At 44.6% G+C, this 22,969-nt stretch overlaps 1 protein-coding gene across 1 annotated transcript in view; it reads right to left on the minus strand.

Annotated features, from left to right (window-relative positions):
* Positions 1-22,969, minus strand: part of PDILT (protein disulfide isomerase like, testis expressed) — a 199,931-nt gene that overhangs the window by 15,541 nt on the left and 161,421 nt on the right. Inside the window, exons 9-10 of the mRNA XM_085629085.1 lie at positions 15,736-15,917; positions 3,140-3,223 (exon numbers count right to left, since the gene is read on the minus strand). Of these exons, the coding sequence (XP_085485211.1) occupies positions 3,140-3,223; positions 15,736-15,917 (266 nt within the window). The remainder of the gene's footprint in view (positions 1-3,139; positions 3,224-15,735; positions 15,918-22,969) is intronic.

The raw sequence follows: 22,969 nt of genomic DNA on the forward strand, positions 1-22,969 counted from the left end.
GTGGGCAAGGTGAAAGAGGTGTTGCAAATTCTCACAGACAAAGGTAATACTTTGAAAATAAGCAAATGTAAGTTGTGTTTACCAGAGATTAACTACTTTGGGCACGTTATTTCTATCCAATGGGTAAAGTCTAAAGAGGAGTTAGTCAAGACCATTTCACAGCTGCCTCCACCTGTAAAGAAGGAAGATGTGCAGGTTTTCTTGAGCATGGCTGAGTTTTACAGCAGGTTTGTAGAAAATTTCTCTAAAGGTATACGTGTGTCATTAGACAGTTGTTTAAGAAAGGAGTACAGTTTAAGTAGTCTGAGGATTGTCAGAGGGAATGTACTGATATGAAGAAATGTTTTTGAAAGGCTCAGCACTTAAAGAGTTTTATGCTGGACGTCCTTGTTATCTCCACCCTGATGCCAGCGGGAAGGGTTAGGAGCAGTGATCAAACAGGTCCAGGGGTCAGACATGGTCACCATTGCGTTCAGCCCGGGATCTCTCAAAGCAGCTGAAGAAAATTACTCAACAATTGAGAAAGAGGCTTTGGCTGTATTTTGTTGTGCAAAAATGTTCAGCCAGTTGGCTGGAGGCGGTCTAGAAGGATGAGGTGTTGGAGAAGGTGCTAGAGATTTTACAGGGCACTTTGTCTTGGCCGAAAGGATAAATGGGTGGTTTTGAGAAGGTGAGTAATAAGTTAGCAATGAGAAATGATCTTGTTCTGAGAGCTAATAGATGAGTGGTTCCTGCGGGGTTGAGATGTTGCTTGTTGGATTTACCACATGAAGGCTACCAAGGCATTTGTAAAACTAAAGAACGGTTGAGGAACACATATTGGTGGCCAGGGATGAATTCACAAGGGGAAAGGTCGGTAAGGGATTGTTATTATTTTAGACAGTGATAAAAGTCAAAAAGTCAGGACTGCTCCTTTGGTTTGAAGGGAGGATTCCTGGTGAGGTCTGGGGAGAAGTTTCCCTTGACATACTGGACCCTATTGACAATAACAGTGGTGGAAACAGACACGTGTTGGCTTTGATGGATTTGCTGTCAAGGTGGCCAATGGTGAAGGTCATCCATGACATTTCTACCCGTTCGGTGTGTACGTTTTAGATGAGGTGTTCTATGGAGATAGCAATCCGAGTTTCATACTCACCAATAACAGAGTTCAATTCACTTCTTCCCAGATAGAATCATACTTGAAGGAAAGAGGTATAACACACAAAAAGTGCTCTTTTTATCACCAGGAGACCATCGGCTGGATTGAGAAATGTAACTGCACATTGAAAGAATCCATTCAGTTCCCTAGTGCCCCTATTGAAGATTGGGTTAAAGGGGTTTTGGACAGCCGCCAAGCCCCTTTCAAACTTGGGGTTTGCCCCTCAAAGCGCTGGCCGCCACCTCGGATGCGTGGAGCTTGCTGGGCAGGACACCGGATCAGGACCATAACTTGGAGGCGGACCAGGAGTCCAAACTGCCCCTGTAGAGACTAGCAACGTGGTGAGAGGCCGTATGGGGACTGCTCCAGAACCTCAGTCTGCGGCAGTAGCCAGTTGTGTCCCTGGCTCGACAGGGCTCCTTCAACACTGGTCTTGCCCCTGCAGCACCAGCTGTCAAGTCGGAAGCGGGGGAGCCTGCTGGGCTGGAACCGGCACCGATAACCTCATTGCACCCGCTATCTTACTCAGCCCCGCTTCAGACCAAGATCTTCCAGCTGCACCAGAACTCGCCAAAGGCTCAGGTCTCCCAGGTATGGCCCTAGTATCCCAGCGATCCTGAGCCCAACATCTGGTGTATTTAAGGGCAATACTAGGCAAACTATAGTGTGTGTTTGTCCAGGTAGCGGAGGGATCAAAATACATCTTACGGAGCCGCCATCTTAGCCACGCCCCCCTTTATTGCGAATTAAATTACGTTAAAAAGAACAATTTTGGAATCTGTTACAAATCTGCCATGAATGAACATTATGTTTAAGTTAAGTCACATTTTTAGGTCTAGCCTCCCTGACAGCGCAAGCTGTCGGGTTGCAAAATACCTATTGTGATTTGCACTAGGCTTAGACCACACCCACTACTTACTATTGTTTGAATTTATTGTCACTCTCATTAGCTTGCTTTTTATTCATTGCCTTGTGTGAGCTTGCCTTCCTCTTTCACATTTGTCCCTCTCCTGGAGCATAGCCGCTTTATTTTTGTACTTTCATTGCTTGCTTTTTGGGAACTACAGTTTTCTTTTTAGTTAAGAACTCATTGAGAGTGCATTTGTTATATTGTTATCTTCCTTGTGAACTTCTCTCCCCTTTCGCTGCGTTCTATGTCTCTCTCTCTCTTGTCAATGTCCTTCTCCCCTCTGCCTTGTTTTCTTGCTCATGTCTTTCTCCATTGAGCTTAGCTTTTCCCCTCCCACCTCCCTGTTGCTTCCCGCCACCTGGAATGCTACCGCTTTCCTTTGCTGCAACCTTCGACTCCCCCCGTTGCTCTCCCTCCCCCCCACCCACGGACTTTTTTGTCTGAGGAGGACCAGTTTGCAAATTTCTTCAGGCATGTCCACCTTAAAAGTGTTTTTCCGCTACTTCTATTTCTTTTTGTTTTATTTACTGATCCATCACAGTAAAAAAAATGGTGCATGTGTCATACTGTATGCGTGCATGTGTAACAGGGCATGCGTGGACCTGCAAAATACCTGACCCGTCATGACACTTTTTTTTAACTTTCCACCATGCTTTACCGAATCTTGAGGGTGCTGTACAGCAAAGCCAACAGGTCCCAAAAATGAGACCTATAGGCTTTGCCAATGCTTATTTACAGTTGTATTTAAGCAATAGTCACATGGAGAGTAATTGGTGTACTCTGAACCACTCGATGTTCACACAACTGTTGGGCTGCTTTGCTTCTTAATGGTTGTCAATGTTGGCATTTAACCATTTTGACTATATACTAACCTAGGCAGCAGAACCTTCTCACATGAAGGAAATCCCTCAAGGCCAGTGGTGTCCTTGCAGGCCCAGCCCTGCCTGCGTCTTGGGAATAGAGATGAAGCAAATGAAACTCAAGAACAGGCCCAGGACTTGGCAGCCAACATAATTACAGCTTCGTGTTGCTTTCAGAAAGCACTGTGGTCATAGACAGAGAGCGAAAACATCTAAATACAAGCTTACCTCTTGATCCACTTTTGGTTTTGTTTGCTGTTCTAAGAATTCTGTAAAAGCCTCCAAAGTCTTTTCACCAGTGTATCTTACAGCCTGTGAAACAATAAGAGATATTCAAATTCAGGGAACTACCCAATAACAATTTCCTGTGGGACATAACTTGCTTGCAGGCACTCTCAGTTGGCAAAGCAGCAGTGCCAAGCCCCAGATTCAAGGCAGTAACCTACCTCTCTTTCCTCATGCCAGGGCAGCAAAGAATGTCAGCTGATACTGCGACACACCTGCATGAAACGTTCACTAATAATAACAATGGAATTGTGGTCTTCCAGTCCAGTGTCTGCCACGAATCCCAGCTGCACTTCTCACAAACAGATTGACATACAATAATCCTCAGGCCAGCTGGAGATAGCAGTGCTTTGAATTGGCTCTACTTACCACAACAAACATCTAACTACTGATCATGCTGACGTCACTGACACACGGAAGGGAATCCATTTTGTTGACATGTTGGATTTTGTGTAATGCGTCTCAACTGCATCTCTTATTTGGCTTTGTCAGCACATTTCTAGCTCATTGGTGTTCAGGGAAATCAAAAGCTGGAAAGTGAAAAGTGCCTAGTCATGCTGGTGGTGAAAGTGTAATCACAAAAATGAACATTGCCAAACCCTTTTTTAAAAGCCATATGTGTTTATTGGATACTCGTGAAAAAACTCTAAGAACACCGCAGTCGCCCACCCCTCCGCTTGAGTGAGATGATCATAAGCCGGGTCTGGTGGCTCAGTGGACCAATGCATCCACTGCAGGGGCCTGTCTTCGACCGCATAGTCACAGGCAGCAGGTCCACTCAGCCGTTCGTCCATCTGAACTTGATAAAATGAGTTCCATTGAGTTGGGTAATAATAAACGCCTGTTATTCAGCGCCAATAGACCCCATTGGGGTGAACGTGCGCTTTACCAATACATGTTATGTTATAATGTCTAGGTTGAAGATGCTTAAGGCACTGTAAAATGCCTTGCCTTCCCCTGCAGTACCATCATTGTAAATGAGTGTGTCAGGATCTCTGTGGTAAACACATCCCCTTCAAAGCTGCAAGGATAGCCTGTCTTCAGGGATGCGTGAGGCGCTGTCCAGCTGACCCATCTACACCTGTGTGTGGATATTCGTGTCTCAGTTCTAGGAGTCGAGAAATTCAAGGAATGAATTAGTTCTGGAGGAAAGAAGAGCCGTCCAAATTCTCATAGTACAAATAAACCCCAAGTGGACAAACAACATGTGTTATGTTAAAAAATAGTTGCAAGGAATTTTGTTTGTAGCAACGTTAATATTTGTGGTCCGTTTTGGGTATCATAAATAAAAAACGTTATTTTAGTTTAGTGACTTGAGACTGAGCTCTCAAGATATGTGATAAGATTTTAGGATAAGAATTGGTCAAAAAATTGTGTGGAAGTAAATGAATATTTATCTATGAAAGCAGGAGATCCGTGACATAGGGACGGTCTCTTTTATTCCAAATTAAGAGGTAAATCTATCCCCAGAAGAGAATAACATTAAGCTATTACCACTGAGCATCTCTCAGTAGCACAGTGTATGGCAAGTCTTTGCTTGCAGTTGGACACATCTACCAATACATGGTGGAGGCAGAAAGCATCCGCACCTCCCACCTCAATCAATCAATCAACCTCTTCCTTGGCATGGTTTTTGCACTTCTTCTACTGGTTGGGTATACTCCATTGGACATAGCATTCAATTATGCCACCAATCCAAACCCTAGGCCTGTTGCAGTGTGCCCACGTGGCTGTAGTCACATTATAGAGAAGCCAAACGTTCTGTGTGTGAAAGGACACCAACTTGGACCTGGGCATAGCTGTGTCTAAGCTGCCAGTAGTTTAGAAACAACTCAGGGAACTTAGACATTTGTGACATTCATGAAGCAATCAAAGTAGTATGTCACTTGTGCACGTGTCAGGGACACATCATCTGGGGCAGTGATGCATTCCTAGTACACCGCCACTTCGCGGTCAGCATTGCTGACAGGGTTTCCTGGCAGTTCCTTGCCTCAGTAAGTGCAGCAGTGATTTTTGTGGATGGTGTTGGCAGTCTTCCAAGCACAGAGCTGCCTGTTGATGGTCCTATTGTTTAACAAGGAACACAACTGCAACAAGCCCCTTGTCTTTGGTGGGTGTACTTGGCCTAGATGCAGACATATGAATTGTATGAGTACTTCAAGAGTTCAGTGTTCCCTCTTGAATCTCCTCTTTTAGTTGGTTGCAATGCTTAATTTGAGTTTGTGGTGGCAGGAGGGGACTGTCCTCATTTTTCCCCATCAGACTTTGGTCGAGAGCGAGAGTGTATAAAACACTAAAGGGAGAAAGCAGAACGAAGAGAAAGAAAGGAAAACAGTGATAAAGAAAGATAGCAGGGATAAAAAGAACCTGAAATGGTTAAGTGGCATAAAGGATATGGGAGGTGCCAGTTGGTGGATTAAAGAGCTATGAGGTGGAATCAACACTACGCAGCCTTGGTGCTGTGCAGCATGACCGTTGATAGTGCTGGTTTAGGACTTCTGTACAAAACTTAGGATCTCACAACTTATCTTATTCTTTTGCAAACTAAGCACTCCTTGGTGGTATTGCTTTTGTAGAGTGTCAGCAACCAGCTCTTCAAAGGACAGTTTGTTGCGTGTGAGCAGATTGCGTGACTCGCTGCAGGTCAAAGTTTCTGTACTTGTATTAATTTATTGACTCACATTTAGAGGGTAGGCTAGGTGAACATCACATACCAATTGTCCTTTGAATTGTGTGTACCCGTTGTTGTGTTCACGCTGCAATCTGTCCCTCGTTTGAACATACACTTATGTTTTCTTAAGCAGGACACCCATTTCACAAGTTCCTTGGTAATTGTTTGACAGGATTATGACATATTGGTCAATAACAGAGAAGTTTTTGGACATCTAGCTCAAGGTTGCTGGTGGTGTGGGGTCTGGTGGTGTTGAGGGAGGCAGTCCATTTGTCTCAATGATTTTGTTCCTTCGGCTGCGCGGAAGTGGGGTGTGGTGGTGGGACTTGGTGAGCCCCAATGGTGACGTGGATGATGCTGTGACTGTCCATGTGAGTTCGGTGGCATGGTTGAATTTAATTCTGTGGCTGGCTGTGAAGATTGGGTCCAGGGTGTGTCATGAACAGCATGTGGGGCTGGTGACCAGTTACGTGAGTCCGATGTTGCTCATGCTTTCCGGGAGGTTGGTGGAGTTGTTGTCATTGGGGTTGTCAAGGTGGAAATTGAGGTCACAGAGGAAGATGTAATGCTTGGAGTCAATTGCCAGGGGAGCGATGAGTTCAGAGATGGCATCACAGAAGCGGGGGCCGGGGGTCTGTAGGCCAGGGTTCCACTGATGGTAGTGTTTGCATTGATTCGGATATGGAAGATGATTGATGAGATGTCGTCTTCAGTAGTGGTGCATTGGAGGGTCTCCTTGTGGATGATGGCGATGCCTCCTCCATGTTTATTGGTGCGGTCTCTGTGTATCATCTTGTAGCCGTGGGGCTTTGCTCTCACGATATTGGGTGCTGAGGATGGTGTGAGGCTGGTCTTGGTGAGGAACATCACATTGGGCTGGAGGTGGTGATGGCATCCCAAATTTTGGTGGTGTGCTTGCAGAGGGATTGGGCATTGAGCAGCATGTATGGGGGCTGTTCCGAAGGGCTGGAGTTCAGCTGTGTAGGTGGGGCAAGGGTTTCGGTGTTGCAGGTGAACCAGCTGAGGTGGCAGGCAAAGGGTCCTTCCATGTGTCTCGGGGAGGTAATGCAGAAGTTGTTGTTGTGGCCATTGGGGGCCAGAGCTAGGCGCTCAGAGGTGGTGTAGCAATGGGCGGCAGAAAAGCCAGGGTTCCTGGCGCTGGGCGCGGTCCAGACGCAGCCCAGGCATGGACGGGTGCAGACGAGCTTGGCTTTGGTGCAGCTGCCTCCATAAGTAGTCGTGGGTGGTGGCAGGGCTGGCAGGGAGGAAGGAGGGCAGGAAAACAGCGGGAATCAGGAGTGGTAAGAAAGGGCAGGGTCCGAAAACAAAACCTGCAAGTCTGTGTGCTGGGCCACAGACAAAGCAGAAGCAACCAGAAGAAGAAGTAAGCCATCCAAAAGTTCTTTGACTGGATCTCCAACTACACTGACACAATGGCACCCATGAAGACAGCCATCACCTGCAGACTCAGCAAACATATGAGCTGGTTCACTCCCGAACTCCAGACCTTCAACCATGAGCCTAAGCGAATGTAGATACTATGGCACTCCAGCAGGAAGCCCACATACCTCACAACCTTAAAGTCTGCCCTCAGCAAATACCACCACCGCCTCAAGGAACCCAAAAGGACACCCTAAACAACTGCGTCGAGGCTAGCGCCAATCACACAGGAGAGCTCTTCAGCATCATCAGAGAAGTTTCCTGCCCATCTGTCATTCAGACCACGATTTGACCTTCCTTAGCCCTCTGTGACTCCCTGGTGGACTACTTCCACAACAAGATAGCAGACATCTACAGCAACTTCGACACGCAGCCAACGGACCACAGCCACCTCCTGACACAAACCGACATCTTCTACAGCCGCATCACCGTTTGGACACCACTCACCACGACAATCACCACAGGGATCATGACTTCCAACCACTCCAGAGCACCGATAGATCCCGGCTCCCACCATACCTTCAACCTGGGACAGAAGGAAATCGGCAGCGCACTCACCAACATCCTCAACTCATCCATCACCAGAGCCACCTTCCCTGATGCCTGAAAACACGCAGAAATGAGACCCCTCAAAAAGAAACTCTCTGCCACCATCTCACTGCTCCCCTTCCTGGCCAAGGTCCTGGAGAAAGCCATCAGTCGCCAGCTCACAGACCACCTAGAAGCAAACAACCTACTCAACGCCACCCAGTCCAGCTTCTGCTCCAACCAGTTCGGGCTGGACTGTTCCCATGAGGCACAGGGTCAGACTGATTTGCATATGGCCATGTCTGAACTGGGGTGGCAGAGTGGGCTAAAGAATGGTGATGGATCAAACCCAGATCTGTTGACTGGGTGTGAGTGTTTGATTGGTTCTGATGCTCCGTCCATCACCACCCCCTTTTGTACCGCTCTGCTCCAACCACAGCACCGAGACCGCCTTGATGGCCGCAACTGACAACATCAGATCCATTCTCAACTGTGGTGAGACAGCAGCCCTGCTCCTCCTCGACCTTTCAGAGGCCTTTGACACAGTAGCTCACCACACCCTCACCACGAGACTCCCCCACATCGACATCAGAGGAAATGCCCTCAAGTGGATCACCTCCTTCTTCACAGGACGCACACAGAAAATCAGCCTACCACCCGTCACCGCTGAACCCAAGAGCATCATCTGCAGAGTCCACCAAGGATCCTCTCTCAGCCCCACCCTCTTCAATGCGTACATGACTCCATTAGCTGACATTGCTGACCCATGGACTCAACTCTATCTCATACACTGACGACACCCAACTCATCCTCTCACTCATGGAAGGCACCTCCACCACAGATCCAAATTCCAGAATGCCATGACCAATGTTGCCGACTGGATGAGATCCAAGTGCCTGAAGCTGAACACTGACATGACAGAAGTGCTCATCTTTGGAAAGAACACCTCCCTATGGGACGACACATTGTGGCCCACTACGCTCTCATCCACCCCCACCAACCACGCCCGCAACCTCAGCATCATCCTGGACAGTGATCTCTCCATGAAGCAACAGGTCAGCACAGTAGCTTCCTCCTGCTTCCATACCCTCTGCATGCTTCGTAAGATCTTCAAATGGATCCCACCAGCACTAGGAAAACAGTGACTCAAGCCTTCATCTTCAGCCGACTGGACTACGGCAACGCACCACCCACCGCTTTAAACGACTACAGACCATATGGAACGCCTCAGCCAGATTCATCTGAGACCTCCCCAAATGGACCAGCATCACCCCCCACCCCAGAAGCCTCCACTGGCTCCCCGTCCACAACAAATGCCAGTTCAAACTGCTGGCGCATGCTTAAAAGGCCCTCTACAACACCGGATCCTCCTACATCAACCACCTCCTCACCTTCCACCAGCTTACCAGACAACTCCAATCTGCCTCACTTGCACAAGCCCTCCACATCTGGCGGAGCCGCAATGGAGGTCATTCTTGCTCCTACCTCGCCGCCAAGTCCTGAAACAACCTCCCACTCCACCCCCGTACCTCCCTTTCACTTCCCCGACTTCAGGAATGAACTCAAGACCTGGCTCTTCAACTAAGGCTCACCACTCCTCAACGCCTGGATACCCCCCAAGGTGATAAGCAGCATTATATAAATACTGATTGATTGATTGATTTATTGACAGAGAGCTTCGGGTTTGTTGGGTGATTAAGGGACACACAAAATGATTCTTCATTAAACGTGGCTTACTGCTGCCTTCATACATGCCCAGGCTAATGACACTACTAAATGGGGGGGGGGCAGTTGCAGAGGATAACAGCAATGGGGTACATGTCTTATAAACTGAACCACGGCGGATAGAAAGGCTTCTGGCGCACCCTGGAAAATCTGTGCAGTAGGTCATAGTTCAACCCATTTATTCCCACCAAATGTTTGTATAACATGTTTGATAGTGCATAGGAAAATGTTCTGTAACATACCAGTGTCAGAATTCGACCCCTGTACATACGAAATTCCTAGGATTACACCGGCGCTTTAGTGTTAGTGGTAGTCAGAGAGTGGTCTCTCGCCTTTTTCTCTGCCTGTCCCACACTCAGCCTGTCTCTTTTACTCCACTTCTCATATAGTTTTGGACAGATCAGGACAGAATATGTAGCTGTGCAGTTACGATTAACCAAGACTGAAACCAGACGTAGAAATGTGCAGTAAGATTGCTGACAGAGTAGACACTTGTGCTGGGCTGCTAGATCACCTTTGCCATACAAATTGTAATCCCAGATAACCACACACAGATACAGAGAATTGAGATACTAACAGGGATGCTGTTCTCCAAAGAGTGACTAATGCCATAAGACCCTATTAAAATTACTGAGCATGTTTCCATATGGATAATAATAGTCATATCTCTCACAAAAAAAATAACACAGCTTAAACATTATATTTATCATGCCTGGTAAGTTTGCTGCCTGAACTATGTTTTACTACCAGAACCCTCCAAGAGTAAGCCTAGCCTGCTCGACTTCACAACGCATTATATTGAGCTTGCCTTAGTATTTGCGTGTGAGCGTCAAATGATAACTGCAGTATAGATGTAAAAAAATTACCTATCTACCCCGGAGGTGTGCAGGGTTCCACAGAAATGTCCTTGCACTATGTGTGGGTGCAGTAGACAGAGGTTCTTGATGGTGAGGTGTGAGCAGCCAATCTTTCATATGGTGAGGTGGAGCCAAAAGATAGCATAGATGTCCACCTTGCCATATCTCATCATCTGTGGTGCACAAGGGAAGTTAACATAATGTAGCTGGTGGGGCTTGAGGGAATTTCTCACTTGCCAGGTAACCTTGCAGACAATGTGAAATGCCAAAATGTCTCCAGTGTCTGTACAGAGGAAACCTGCGGTGGAATACCTGCATGTCTATAAGAATTTAGCATTAGTAAATATGGCATCCTGTGACATTTGCTTGGGCTTGATGTTGTTCTTGATAATGCATAGCATGTTGAGTGATACTCCTTTATACATTTTGTGTCAGTGGAGAAATGCACAGTCTCCCACTGTATGCATGTGTGGCTCCACTATGTCCTCCTTGTTATTTGTTCTGCAGGGATGGGGAGCTGCATTACATTTTTTTGTGTCCCATTTGTCAAATCTCATCCTGTAGTTGGCGGCAGCAAGGGTGAATTTTGTGTTGTCCATCTTCTTTGGGGTGCATGTCGTTTTCTATATGGATGTGCACAATTTCGCAGTCTCACGAAATTCCCAATTATGAATCGAACCATATTTCCCAGGTTTTCAGCTTGTCACATGCCTACACACTCACACTGTTTGTCTTTTGTGATTGTCTGGCCATGTAACACAGGAGTGTTTGCTGTGCAAGTGCACACCTTTCCTAGCTTTATCTCGTGAAACTGTACCATGCCTGTTACTGGAAAGAATTTTACAGCCAAACTCGTTTTTAACGTTGTGAACTTTCTGAACTCTATACATCCCCCACAGATGTTTGAAGAAATACCCGAAAGGCATCATGTATGTGTTTTTTGCCGTAGAGCAGTGCAGCCGGCCTTGCTGCTCCGCTGCCCTACGGCAAAGAAAGGGGCAGGAATGCACCGTATCTATTAGATACAGTGCATTCCCTTCCTTTGCCCCTGCGCTGGCACACAATGGACTGTTGTGCGCCAACGGTGACAACTTTACACCATGGTGCAAGGGTGCCTGTGTTGCGGGAATGATTATTTTTGAGCAGGAAGGAAAACCTTCCTGCACAAAAACAATCACAAGAGGCTTTTTCCTCTTTCTATGTGTGCTGCAGAATGCACGCACATACGAAGGAGGAAAAACAAGAAGAAATAAAGATATTTCTCCTTGTTGTGCATCCCTTACACCTCCCCTAAATCTGGGTCAGTGTCAAAGAACCATGGATGTCGCTGTAACGCCCCCAGCAACACCCATGGAACGCCATTTTCTGCGTGAAAGGGGCACATATTTAGAAGGCCGTATAAATATGCCAGTGGCACTTTGCGCCACCGGAACATCAAAAAAGTGAGGTTTCAGCGGCGCAAAAGTGCCAAGTAGGGCCTCAAAAATAAGGCCCTAAGTTTGCAAGAAAAAACTTATTTAGCACAGCTCAAATTATGTTGTACATGCTTTTGTGGTACAAACACTGCAGAAGGGCTTCTGTATCTTTGGGATACACAGAACACTGGGTTGGTCTTTTGGGATTACATGGCTGTCGGTATTTTGCGTCGGAGGCCATTTTAACTCATATTCATATTGCTGTTACTGCTTGTTTTGCTTTAACTAAAAGCTTTAGTTATCACCATTATTAGCTTTTGTTTGTTTCCTAAATTGTCACTCTTATATTCAGCGTTTGTTTTCATGTATTTGCTGGGTGAAAAAGGCATTTTTCATAATTTCTTATTTAACATACCTTCCATTTGTGAGACTGTGATTTAGATATTAGTGCAGGTGAGTATGATTATTATTTGCTTTATCAGTGTGAGGGCGGCCTTGCACATCTGGCACGAGCCACCAGAACTAGCCCTCCATTTGTTTCTACGATTTCTGTGTCATTGACTCCTTCTTACATATTTGATTAATGTGTTCCTCGCCCAGGCCTGTCAATTATGTTCCTTTCGACATTTTCAACAGCATACTCCATTGATTCAGCGATTCATTGGTCCACTTGAGTAATATGCATGAAAATTAGCAAAATAGGATACCAAATACTTTTTTACAAAAGTGTGCAGATCGGTGATATTACGTTCAAAACTCTTAGCCTTCAACATATGCTTTTCCTGTGCATGGTCAACTTTGTGAATGTTGTGAAGCCCCAAAAATATCATCTTAGCGCCTCATAGAAAAACGAAAAATAAGGCGTCTTAAATGGCAAATGTAGAGAGAGGAGTCAGAAAGCCAACAGATTGGAAGGTGAAACACCTCTCTCATTTATTATCCTGTTGCAGTTCTTGTCGACACCTTTGTTCAGAAGAAAGCTAGCCTGAAGAATTCTGTCTTCAGGAGTTTCCCGAACTGAATGGAGATTGTTGGTCTCTGCCAAGAGTCCCGCCTCCTTGTTAAATGATCGTTGCAAAGTGAAGATTCGTTTATCTGCTGGTGTGGTGTGTGTGGTCAGGTTTTGAAAGTGACTCTGGCTGTTGTTACAGTAAGCCATGTGGAGAAATACATTACACAGGATCAAACTAAGAAGGAGCTTCCCTTTTAACACAATTTCTGACTGTGAAGGCCATTTTACAAGACAAATTTATAGATACCACATTAATTGGGAGGTAAGGGTCAGCTGTACAAAGGCTTTTAGGGGTTATACATTTAGATTGTCGATAAAATACCAGGTTTGCAACTGTACAATCCCTTTACATATATACTAAACTCATTTCGAAAGTTTTTTTTTTTAAATCGACAAATGGGTTTAGGAATGACTATCAAATTGTAATTTAAAAGGGCAGTTTCCGGGCATTCCTTCCAATTTGCAATTCAGTAACCTATGTTTTAAGGATTGGCAACCATGATTCTGGTCACATACCACTGATCAGTTACCGACTCCCAAATTAGAGAAGTAACTGACCATCAAATGGCAAAGGGCCGCATTTGGGCCCCTTGTGAATGGGCCTGGCTGCTTCAGTGGGAATAAGTGGTGGTCCAGGGGGTCACTACCTCCTCTCATTTAAGTTTTCAAAAATGGTAAACCTTTATTTTAAAGCATCCTGATTCCTTTAAGGAACTTGTTTTACACTTTGGAATAAAATCACATGAATGGTGGTCAGCTACCCCTTTCTGGACACCATCCCTGCGGTTTGCAGTCAGTCACAAGGGGCTGCAAATTGCAAATTGAACCAACCCATTTGTACAAAATTCGCAAAACAAAATAGTGATTGTAAAACAAGTAATTCCGCAATTTGTGACCACTTTTTGAGACCACTTAAATAATATATCTGGTCTATATTGCTATGGCACTATGCTTGTGCCAGGCATTACCACCAGATTTAGCACTTCATGACAATTAGGGGAAAAATAAGCTCATACTATTTCCTTGTGCATTTTGCACTCTGTTTATAACCAGTTATGGCTGACCTGGAATTTCCCATGGCTCTGCCTTAGCTCTGCCAACCTTACATGCTACTGACTCTACTCCAATAACCAGGAGCGGCCCGTGCAGGTAACAGCGGTGGGGCGGTGGAGCAATATGGGGAGGGAGTCAACAGTCAACAGACAACGATTTAAAATTAATTGTAAAAAAAGAAAAACACTTACCTTTCGCCCGCCACATTGTTCTTTCATATCTATCTTAAAACATGCCTTCTTACATTACTTAGCACACATTTCTATTCTCAAGGAAAACCCCTGTGCAAAAAGGCCCATCTTTTTTTGGACTGCACATAGACAAATAATATAGTGAGACGCCTTTTTATCTTGGTTTGGTCACAGCAAATCTTGATTGGGTTTGATACATAACAATTTGACTTGACTAGAGCTTGACATGTCAGTTTCTGATGTAGTATGGAAGTAACTGTGGATGCATCATCGATAAGCTGTTTCCTGATGATGATTCATCACATTTAGGGGCCGATTATGATGCGGCCCAGAAAGGCTCTGACCGATGGTCAGAGATTTTTCCAGGCCGCATCTCGGTTTACTTTCCAACTGCCGTATTACAATGCTGGCAGAGGCCCGCCTGTAATCCTAAAGGGCCGTCTCTCTGCCCATGGGATTACGATGCACGTTTTCCTGTAGGGTTTCCATACCGACCTTTCCGACATGGAAACCCTGTCAAAAAGTGTGTTTAAGGGGTCCTAACAGGGCCTACTTGGATGCGTGGCCTCCGGTTGGGGGCCGGAGAGGCACCTATGGTGCCCCCTGTTAATCCCTGCACCCTGTAGCAGGCACCTCAAGGTCTCTGCCACAGGGTGCAGGGATTAACACCACCTTCCATTTCCCTGTAGGAGCATGTACTACAGGCGGTTTACGGCCGTAATACATGCTCCCATAGGGAGCTGTCGGAATGCGACACAACAGTGTTCGGTCGCATCCTAAACAGGTCGGTCAGTCCCAGTTCCAAGACGGTGTTGTCGGGACACAAGTCTGTCCGACATTTTAATAGGACCCTAAATGTACTGCAAGATCGAAATGCCAGCATACTTCGGGTCTTTGACTTAGCAAACATTTTCATCTGATTTCTTCTTACCTTTTTGTACAATAATAAATGGTTAATAAATTTCAATTAACTTTTTGTTATCACTTATGCATGTGCACCCACTCTGCTTGTTAACAAATATGGATTGACATCTGAAAAGGTAGCCATAGCCTCTATGCTGGGCGCTTGGTTTTCCACTTTTAAAAGATTTATTTTTAAAAATAAATGAGGCCACATTTTGGATCTTAAAATTATTATATTTTGTGTGTATTCGTATTTCTGTAGCGCAGACCTATCTGGGGAAACATGAACAGAGTAGCAGCGAATCAGACTTTGGTGCTGTGTGAGCGACGGGAGGGATAATTCAAGATCATTCACAGTATAAGGGGGTTGGCTACTTTTACCAGGCCAGGCCAGGACCCAGAGGAGTGCTGTTATCAGTTGTGGATAAGGTGTTGTTTGAAGAGGTAGGGCTGTTTATCTTTTTTGAATGAAAGAGTGGCACTTGCCAAACAGATATGAGTAGGAATGTTTTCTTGATCCTTGGAGGAAAGAGTTTTATCTCAGAGGTTTCCTTTCTCCACTTCAGCATTAGGTAAAATGAGAACAATTTCATATCATTGTGTACACTAATACTCCTTGAAACCGTCTTAACTTGGAATTGCAACTTTTACTGATAAAATACTGATGTACATTATTAAGAGATCTATTAAAATAATATGGTACAGAATTTCGAAATGTAAAAAAACACATTGAAAGCTACTTACCTGAGTGTCTGATCCTTCTGGAAAGTATCTGAAATATGGATAGCGGTCCAGCACCATGAGCTGGATCTCATTTGCTGTGCAGTCTATCCTGGCAATCGTTATATTTTCATGGTGTTGGTACTTGCTGCCAAGCGCGTCCCAGATGGGGAATAACTCTTTGCATTTCTGGGACCAGGGAGCATCTGTAACACAAGCAAACATGCACAATCTCTCTTTCAGGGTGTGTGTTTTCATTTGGCAAAATTACAGTAATAAGGAAAGACATGATTGAGCAGACATGCATTCAGTTAAAAATTAAGTTTGGGCCCATTCTTAGCAATTTAAAGTGACTTTCTGCTAAGTTGAAGAGACTTCTTAAGGGCCCATACATTGCAGATCAGTGGTTCTTAACCTGTGGTCCTCGAACCCTGAGAGTCTGCAATACCTATTAGGGGGGTCCATGACTGCTTAGAAAATTAAATAAATATCAACAGAATAATAAACTATAGATAAATAAAGAAGCAAAATGTAAAAATAATATATTTCTAACATTTTGTCATTTCAAACTGGAGGCTACATATTAAGTTGGTATCCTCAGATTGATTCGTGGGAGCAGTGCACGAACATCGAAAAGAATGTAGTGTGGATGATGGGTGGCCTCAATACAATTTAGAGAAGCTCCGCCCTTCTCATTAAAATTAAAATGTTGATGTTTTTATATTTGCTTGTGAATTAAATAAACAATTTCATAACGTGTGTATTTTTGGGCGAATGGTTGTTTCTGTATTTATGTGTATTTTTTTGAGGGTCAAATCATTTAAATTGCTTCGGCCATGGCCTCCAGCTTCAATTTGTGATTCAGTGATGGTCCCCTAATTCCAGTAATAATTAAGTAGGGGAGTCCACAAAGTCACCTGTTAAGAATGGCTGGTAAGACCAAATCTTTTTCCTGTGTATTGTAGGTACAACGATCAACAATATACATTCCAGGATATTGCTTTCAAATATGACTCTGGTTAGATTTTGAGATCTATTGTGACATCATTTACAAGAGGGCCCTGCTTTAAATCTTTATGTGGTACTAAAACAAAACCCTGATATTCCTAGTCAGAACAACTAGGAGAAAGGTAGCTGAAAATCTAAATTTAAGGAGTCCCCAATGCATTCACACAAGTGGGGTAAATACCAAAACCGGCTGATGTCCTTCATGCCTACCTCATTTAGAGACTAAGGAGTTTGAAATCGGATTCTGAGTTGGCTTTGTTCTCAAAAACATTAAGGGCCTGATAAAGGGTCTGACAGTCCGAGGACCGCTAGGCTCATGGTGGCGCAGCAGTGGCGGTCCAGCCACCACCGCACTAGTGATCTGTCAGCCCCATTACGAGATGGGCGGTCGAACCACCTTGGGACTGCGGCCACTGCAAGGTAACCTCCATTCCCTGGAGGTGGCATGGTGGTCAAAGGCTGCAATATGCTTGGCGGGAACGCAGCGGTCCTGCCAAGCATAATGTGAGTTTTCTCTCCGACGGTGGTGACATGGAGGTTCCTCTTCCATGTCAACCCTGGCGGAGAGGAAACCTGGGCCTCCCCCACTTGTGCATGCACACAGGGGGGCATAACATGTGCCCCCCTGTGTGCATGCACAAGAGTTCCTATACGGCATGGACTTTTCTGTCCATGCCGTGCAGGAACCTCGTGAGGCCTTTGAAAGAGGCACTGCCCTGGAAACGCCACGATGACTGCCCACCAGACTACAAATAACTTGTTATCTGGCAGGCAGGTGGTGGTGAGTCTCGGCGATGCAGGGTTGTGGCGGTGGAGTACCGCCCACCCTCTAACCGCTAGAACTCGTAATCGGCACTTAGGGCCAAATTACGAGTCTGGTGGTTCGAGGACCACCAGACCTGTGGTGGTGTAGCAGTGTTGGTCTAGCCACCGCGCACTGGCGGTCCGACCAACCAATTATGACATCGGCAGGTGGACTGTAATTAGACCGCCTGCTCCGCCAGGGAACAGCTGCTCCCTGGCCGTGGCACGGCGGTCAGGGGCTGTGTAATATGCAGGTGGTGCTGCTGCAGCACCGCCTTGCATATTACAAGTTTTAGGACAGTCAGTGGTTTCATGGAGGTCTTTCCTCCAGGAAAAGGCAGTGATGCTGAAACAAAGGGGCCCCCTGTGCCTCCTCAGCCTGGGGATGCACCCAGGGCGGCACAACATGACGCAAGGTATTCCAGTGCCACAAGTACATACAAAATGGGCTCTCAGTCACCCATACACATTTATCACATTCATAAGCACACATGTCTATAGATACGCAAAGACCACACTCTCACTGACACACACGGCAGTCCTGTTATAATGCCCCTAGTCAAAGTATTTTGTTCAAACCATATTATCTGGTTCTATGGACATTAAACTGTGGCGGTCTCACGGAGGTGGTATGTTAGGCTCAAAGTAGAGCCTTTACAGCATACCACCACCATGACAGCGTCAAATTTCCGTCCGTGCGCGGTGTGGCATGCACCAAGTTGTGTATGCTACACAGTGCACACATGACCATGCACTTTTGGGGCAGCACATCATGTGCCCCCTGCATCCACCCCCATGGGCAGATTTGTCCCGGGGCCCTTTTTGGGGCCGCTCTTTGCCCTTCTTCCAGCTTTTTCATGGTGGGAGCATAGCCATGAAAAGGCTTGCAGAAGGGTAAGTCATAATATGGACGGCAAGGCGAGGAACAGCACCCCCTCCATAACTTCATTTTCAACACCACCAGCACCACAGGATTCAAGATCCTGGTGCTGCTGGTTGTGTTGTAGGAGGCTGCTGTTGGTCACAGCAAGTACAACGGTCCCAGAACCTCTGCAGTCGCAATACGGCCTATAGTCTCCTGGGCCATTGAAACCATGACCCCAGGAGAACTTACTATATTATTTTAAATCCTTTTCCAAGCAACGCTCTCTAGGGTCTGGTTCTGTGGCTGCGTTTAAAGTGGCCTGATAAAAAAGACAAAAGGGCCTCTTGTGGGTCTCTTTATGATTGCGTTTTTGGGACAAAAAAATTGTGAACATCTCATGCTTGTTAATTTTTTATTTGTTTTAATAAAAATCAAAATTTCTCTGACTAATTTTGAAAAAGTTTTACCAACAAAATATAATTGAAACTACGTAAAAAGAGAAAATCACAGACGTATTTTAATCAAACTTTATTAAACATGTTTAAGTAATCAATATTAATAAGCATTGCGATGTGTGTATTATTAATATATACATTTGATTACAATTATTGGTGTTTTTTGGAGAAAGATGATAGATCTGCTTTATATATAGTGGATTGAGTGCCTGGGGGGAGACGGAGAGTATGGCTAGTGGGAGGGGACTGTGGCTGTACATGGCTGTGGGTGACTGCTCACGGGGGTGTTGGGTGCAGGGCTCTTCAGCCGTACGTTTAAACTTTTGTACATTAGTTCAAAAGGGAATTTTTAAGACACATCTTCATCTAACTATAACATCACTTTAAACTTTGTTTTTTAGTGTGTGTATATGTATATGTATCCAAATGCACACTTCACGTGAAGGAATGCCCAGCTTCGCGGGTTGGGGCTCGGTAGCGACGTCACGCTCTATATTTCAAAACTCTACTTGGTAACCACAAAATTTTAAATAAACTTGCAATTGTTTTTGCAAAGATTAAGATGACTGAACAAATCCTTTGAAGTCTGCTCGGGTCGGGGCTTGGTAGCGACGCCACCGCTCTATATTTCAAAACTCTACTTGGTAACTGCAACATTTTAAATCAACATGCGATTGTTTTTGCAATGATTTATATGACTGAACCAATCCTTTGAAGTCTGCTTTTTATGTTTGGGAAAAAACCTGTTAAAAGCCAGTGCAAGTAATTAACCCAGTATTTCTAAATGATTAAGATCTGAAGAGATCAAAACGCGTTATGGAGGCTTGCTGTTTCAAACTCTTGAACAAATGAAATATTCCTACCTGAAACTGGCTGGTGGGCTTGTGTTACACTTTCAGGAGGAGAGTGTTCATGTTTTGAAATATGTATATGTATGTATATTTAGAATTAATTACATTTTTTTACATTATTTCCTATTGAGTGTTAGTGTGAATCGTCTGCCTCCATCATTTCCCATCAAAATGTTTTGTGGTACTAGTTGTTGGGCATATGTGTGCTTGACTTGACATATTTCAAGGCTGGGTTAGAGTAAATCAAAACCTATTTTGTCATTATCAGGACTGTAGTAAAATTCGAAGTGTTTTTTGTGAATAGCGTTTGTCTAACTCAAGTGTGTGTGTGTTTTCTTTTAGAATGTTCTTCCCTAAATCCCTCCTTAAGTTTCCCCTCACCCCAACTATTTGATAGTTTTTAGTTCCCATTTTCCCACTGCTCCCCTGACAGCCACTGCAAAAGTATATTTTGTCCATTTCTATGCTCCCTTAAACATCAGTTGGCATGTGCCAGTCCTCAGCCTTTACCATTTGGTTGGCAGCAAGTCCTGCAGAAAGTGGGTTTTCTGAGTGGTGAGAAGATTCATCACATAGAAGCATTTTGAGTGCAGAAGATGAGATGGCATATTAACTGTACATTTGGTTATGTCAATATCAGGCTTGTAGAGGTTTTCAAAGTCAAAAGAGAAATAGAGCATTTTTAATGATATTTCAATGAACATCAATTTTTTGGGCAGACCTGATTTGATGAGGAATGTTAAAACGATAGAAGCCACCAGTGAGTGACAGATCCCACCCACTCCATTGGCTGGTCAGGAGACAGCATTTGTTGTGTACTGATTTGGATGACTTGGGTTCTATGTTGATTATGTAGAGCCCATGTTTTTGTACAGGACAAATGTTGAATTTCAATTAGGATGTCCCCATAGAGAAAAGTGTTAGTAGGACAAGGTATATATTCCACAGAGTGTACAAGCTGCATTGGGATTAGCAATCTTTAGTAATCATCAATGCTTTTTCCCAATATTTAAGTGTAAACTATAGAGCTTCTTTGTGTTAGAACCACAAAATTGGCTCCAAAACAGTAAAACCATAGGTTACTTTTAATTTACAAACAGGGTAGAATGGTAGGTGGTAGACATACCTCCTACTGATTAGGTGGCATGAAGACTAAGGGCAAATGGGGTATGCAAAAAAGTGCATTATTTTAGAGTTGTCCCTGTAGTGTTGCGTGAGTTAGAGATGACTGGAACCTTTCGGTCCCAGACAGACTCCGTAGAACAGTGACATAAGGGCTTGGGTGTGAGGATAGAATTCCTGCTATAGAATTTTCAGTTAATGGTTACATGCTGAGGAATAAAGACGTGCAATACCAAGTTCCAAGTGAGGCATGATCATTTACATGTACCCGTGCTGGAGAGGATGTTACAACAGGCAACAAGATAGGGGATTATGTAAACACCTGCGATCCAAGGAACCGATAGTGCTCTCCCTGTTTGCCATGTTCTAACAAACTTCTTGTGCGTGCCATGTGTGCTTCAGTGGAAGTGAAAAATCGACAGTTGGCATATGTGGAGTCAAAGCACAACTCTTGCTGGTGCAAAGCCCGTGAAGAAATTGAAGGCCTTTTAGGAAGTTTGTTTGTCCTTGGCTAGAAATGTACCAGTAAAGTCGAGACAAGAGATACTGCACCACAGCATAACACAGAGCCGTTAGTCATACAGTACCTCCACTCTAAAGGTAGTGAAAACCAGGTACAGAGAAGCGCCAAAGGCAGTGATCACAGAGTGCAAAGAAGTGCCAAAAGATGGACTGCCTGGATTGAAACGTTTGATGATTTCCTTGCTGTACTGGTAGAAGTAAATGTCAAAAAGATCGTTAAATATCTAAAAAAGTTAGCAACTGAATGAGTAAAAGAAAGATACATTTTTAACACTAAGTTCAATCCAATACCAAATGTCGACTACAAAAGGTACATTTTCAGTCAGGAAAGGCAGAGAACTGAGGAAACGATGGATGAGTTTGTAGAAAGACTGGATTCACTCATCAAGCATTGCAAGTTCAATGATTTCAATGATGAAGAGGCTGTGCAACTCAGAGTAGTAGATAGTTGCTTCTGCGATTCCTTCAGACAACGAATGCTTAAAGAGACACTCAGCGAGGAGCGAATACTCTTGGCTGCTAGAGCAGAAGGAAGAGTTGACAGACAAGCAGCTAACATGGAGGCCGGAACGGCTGAAAATGAATGAGTGTTGAATGTGAAAAACAAGCTGAAAAACAAGATAGAAGCCCAGAGAGCAATGACCCCCCCCCCCCTCCCAAAAAAAGAAATTGTGTTTTCGATGTGGATTTTCCTTTCCACATGAAGGTAAAAGTCCCACCATTAGACAGATATGCAAAGGCTGCAGGAAAGAGAACCATTTTGTAACAGTTTGCAAAGCGAGAGAAAAATCAAGTGTGTCACGTCAAGAAAACTAAATGGAAGAAAGACCAAATGTGTCACAGCGAGAAAATAAGATGGATACCAGAAAATTCCAGAGAGGTTCCAACCACACCCACAAGGCCAAGCGACAACACCAGTTGAGTAGAAACTAAACGTCGATTGTCGTCAAATCCCTCATCTAAATGTTTGTCACCATAATCTTCGGGTGAAAGTGAGGAAGATAGGTATGTGATATCAATGTTGACCAGTGAACGATGGCCATATGTATAATTAACTTCTTGCAGGGAAGAATGCCAGTTGCAGATAGATTGACGGGTGAAAGTGCAAAATTCACTTGAACACTGTCCCAAAATCACACTGAAGGGCAATGGGTGCTGCAGACCATTTATTATAGACAGTGGCACGTCGATAAACATTATGCCAGTGGAAAAGTACAATGAACTGTCTCCAGTGCTCCGCTTAACTCTGTCAAAAACCAAGGTGTATACGTGGGCTGCTTCAACGCCACTGCAAAGTCAAGGTTCATTTATAGCAACTGTGAAACATAAAAAAACAAAAGTACAAGCACCAATTCATGCCCTATCAGGCACTTCATCAGGTTCATATTTACTCTGCACTGCTGCTGACATGGGGATGATTTCTGTCAACGGCAACGTCAATGCCTATCATGAGATTGTAAATCAGTTTCCATCATTATTTCATGAACTAAGAAGTCTTAAGACAGTGAAAGTGCAGCTGCACATGAATGAGGACAGCCGTCCTGTTGTTCAATGACATAATCGAATTGCATTTAATTTACAAGAGGCTGTTAAGAAAGAAATTGCAACATTATTGAAACACAACATCATTG

This window comes from Triturus cristatus, chromosome 10 (assembly GCF_964204655.1).
Source record: "Triturus cristatus chromosome 10, aTriCri1.1, whole genome shotgun sequence".
Lineage (NCBI taxonomy): Eukaryota > Metazoa > Chordata > Amphibia > Caudata > Salamandridae > Triturus > Triturus cristatus.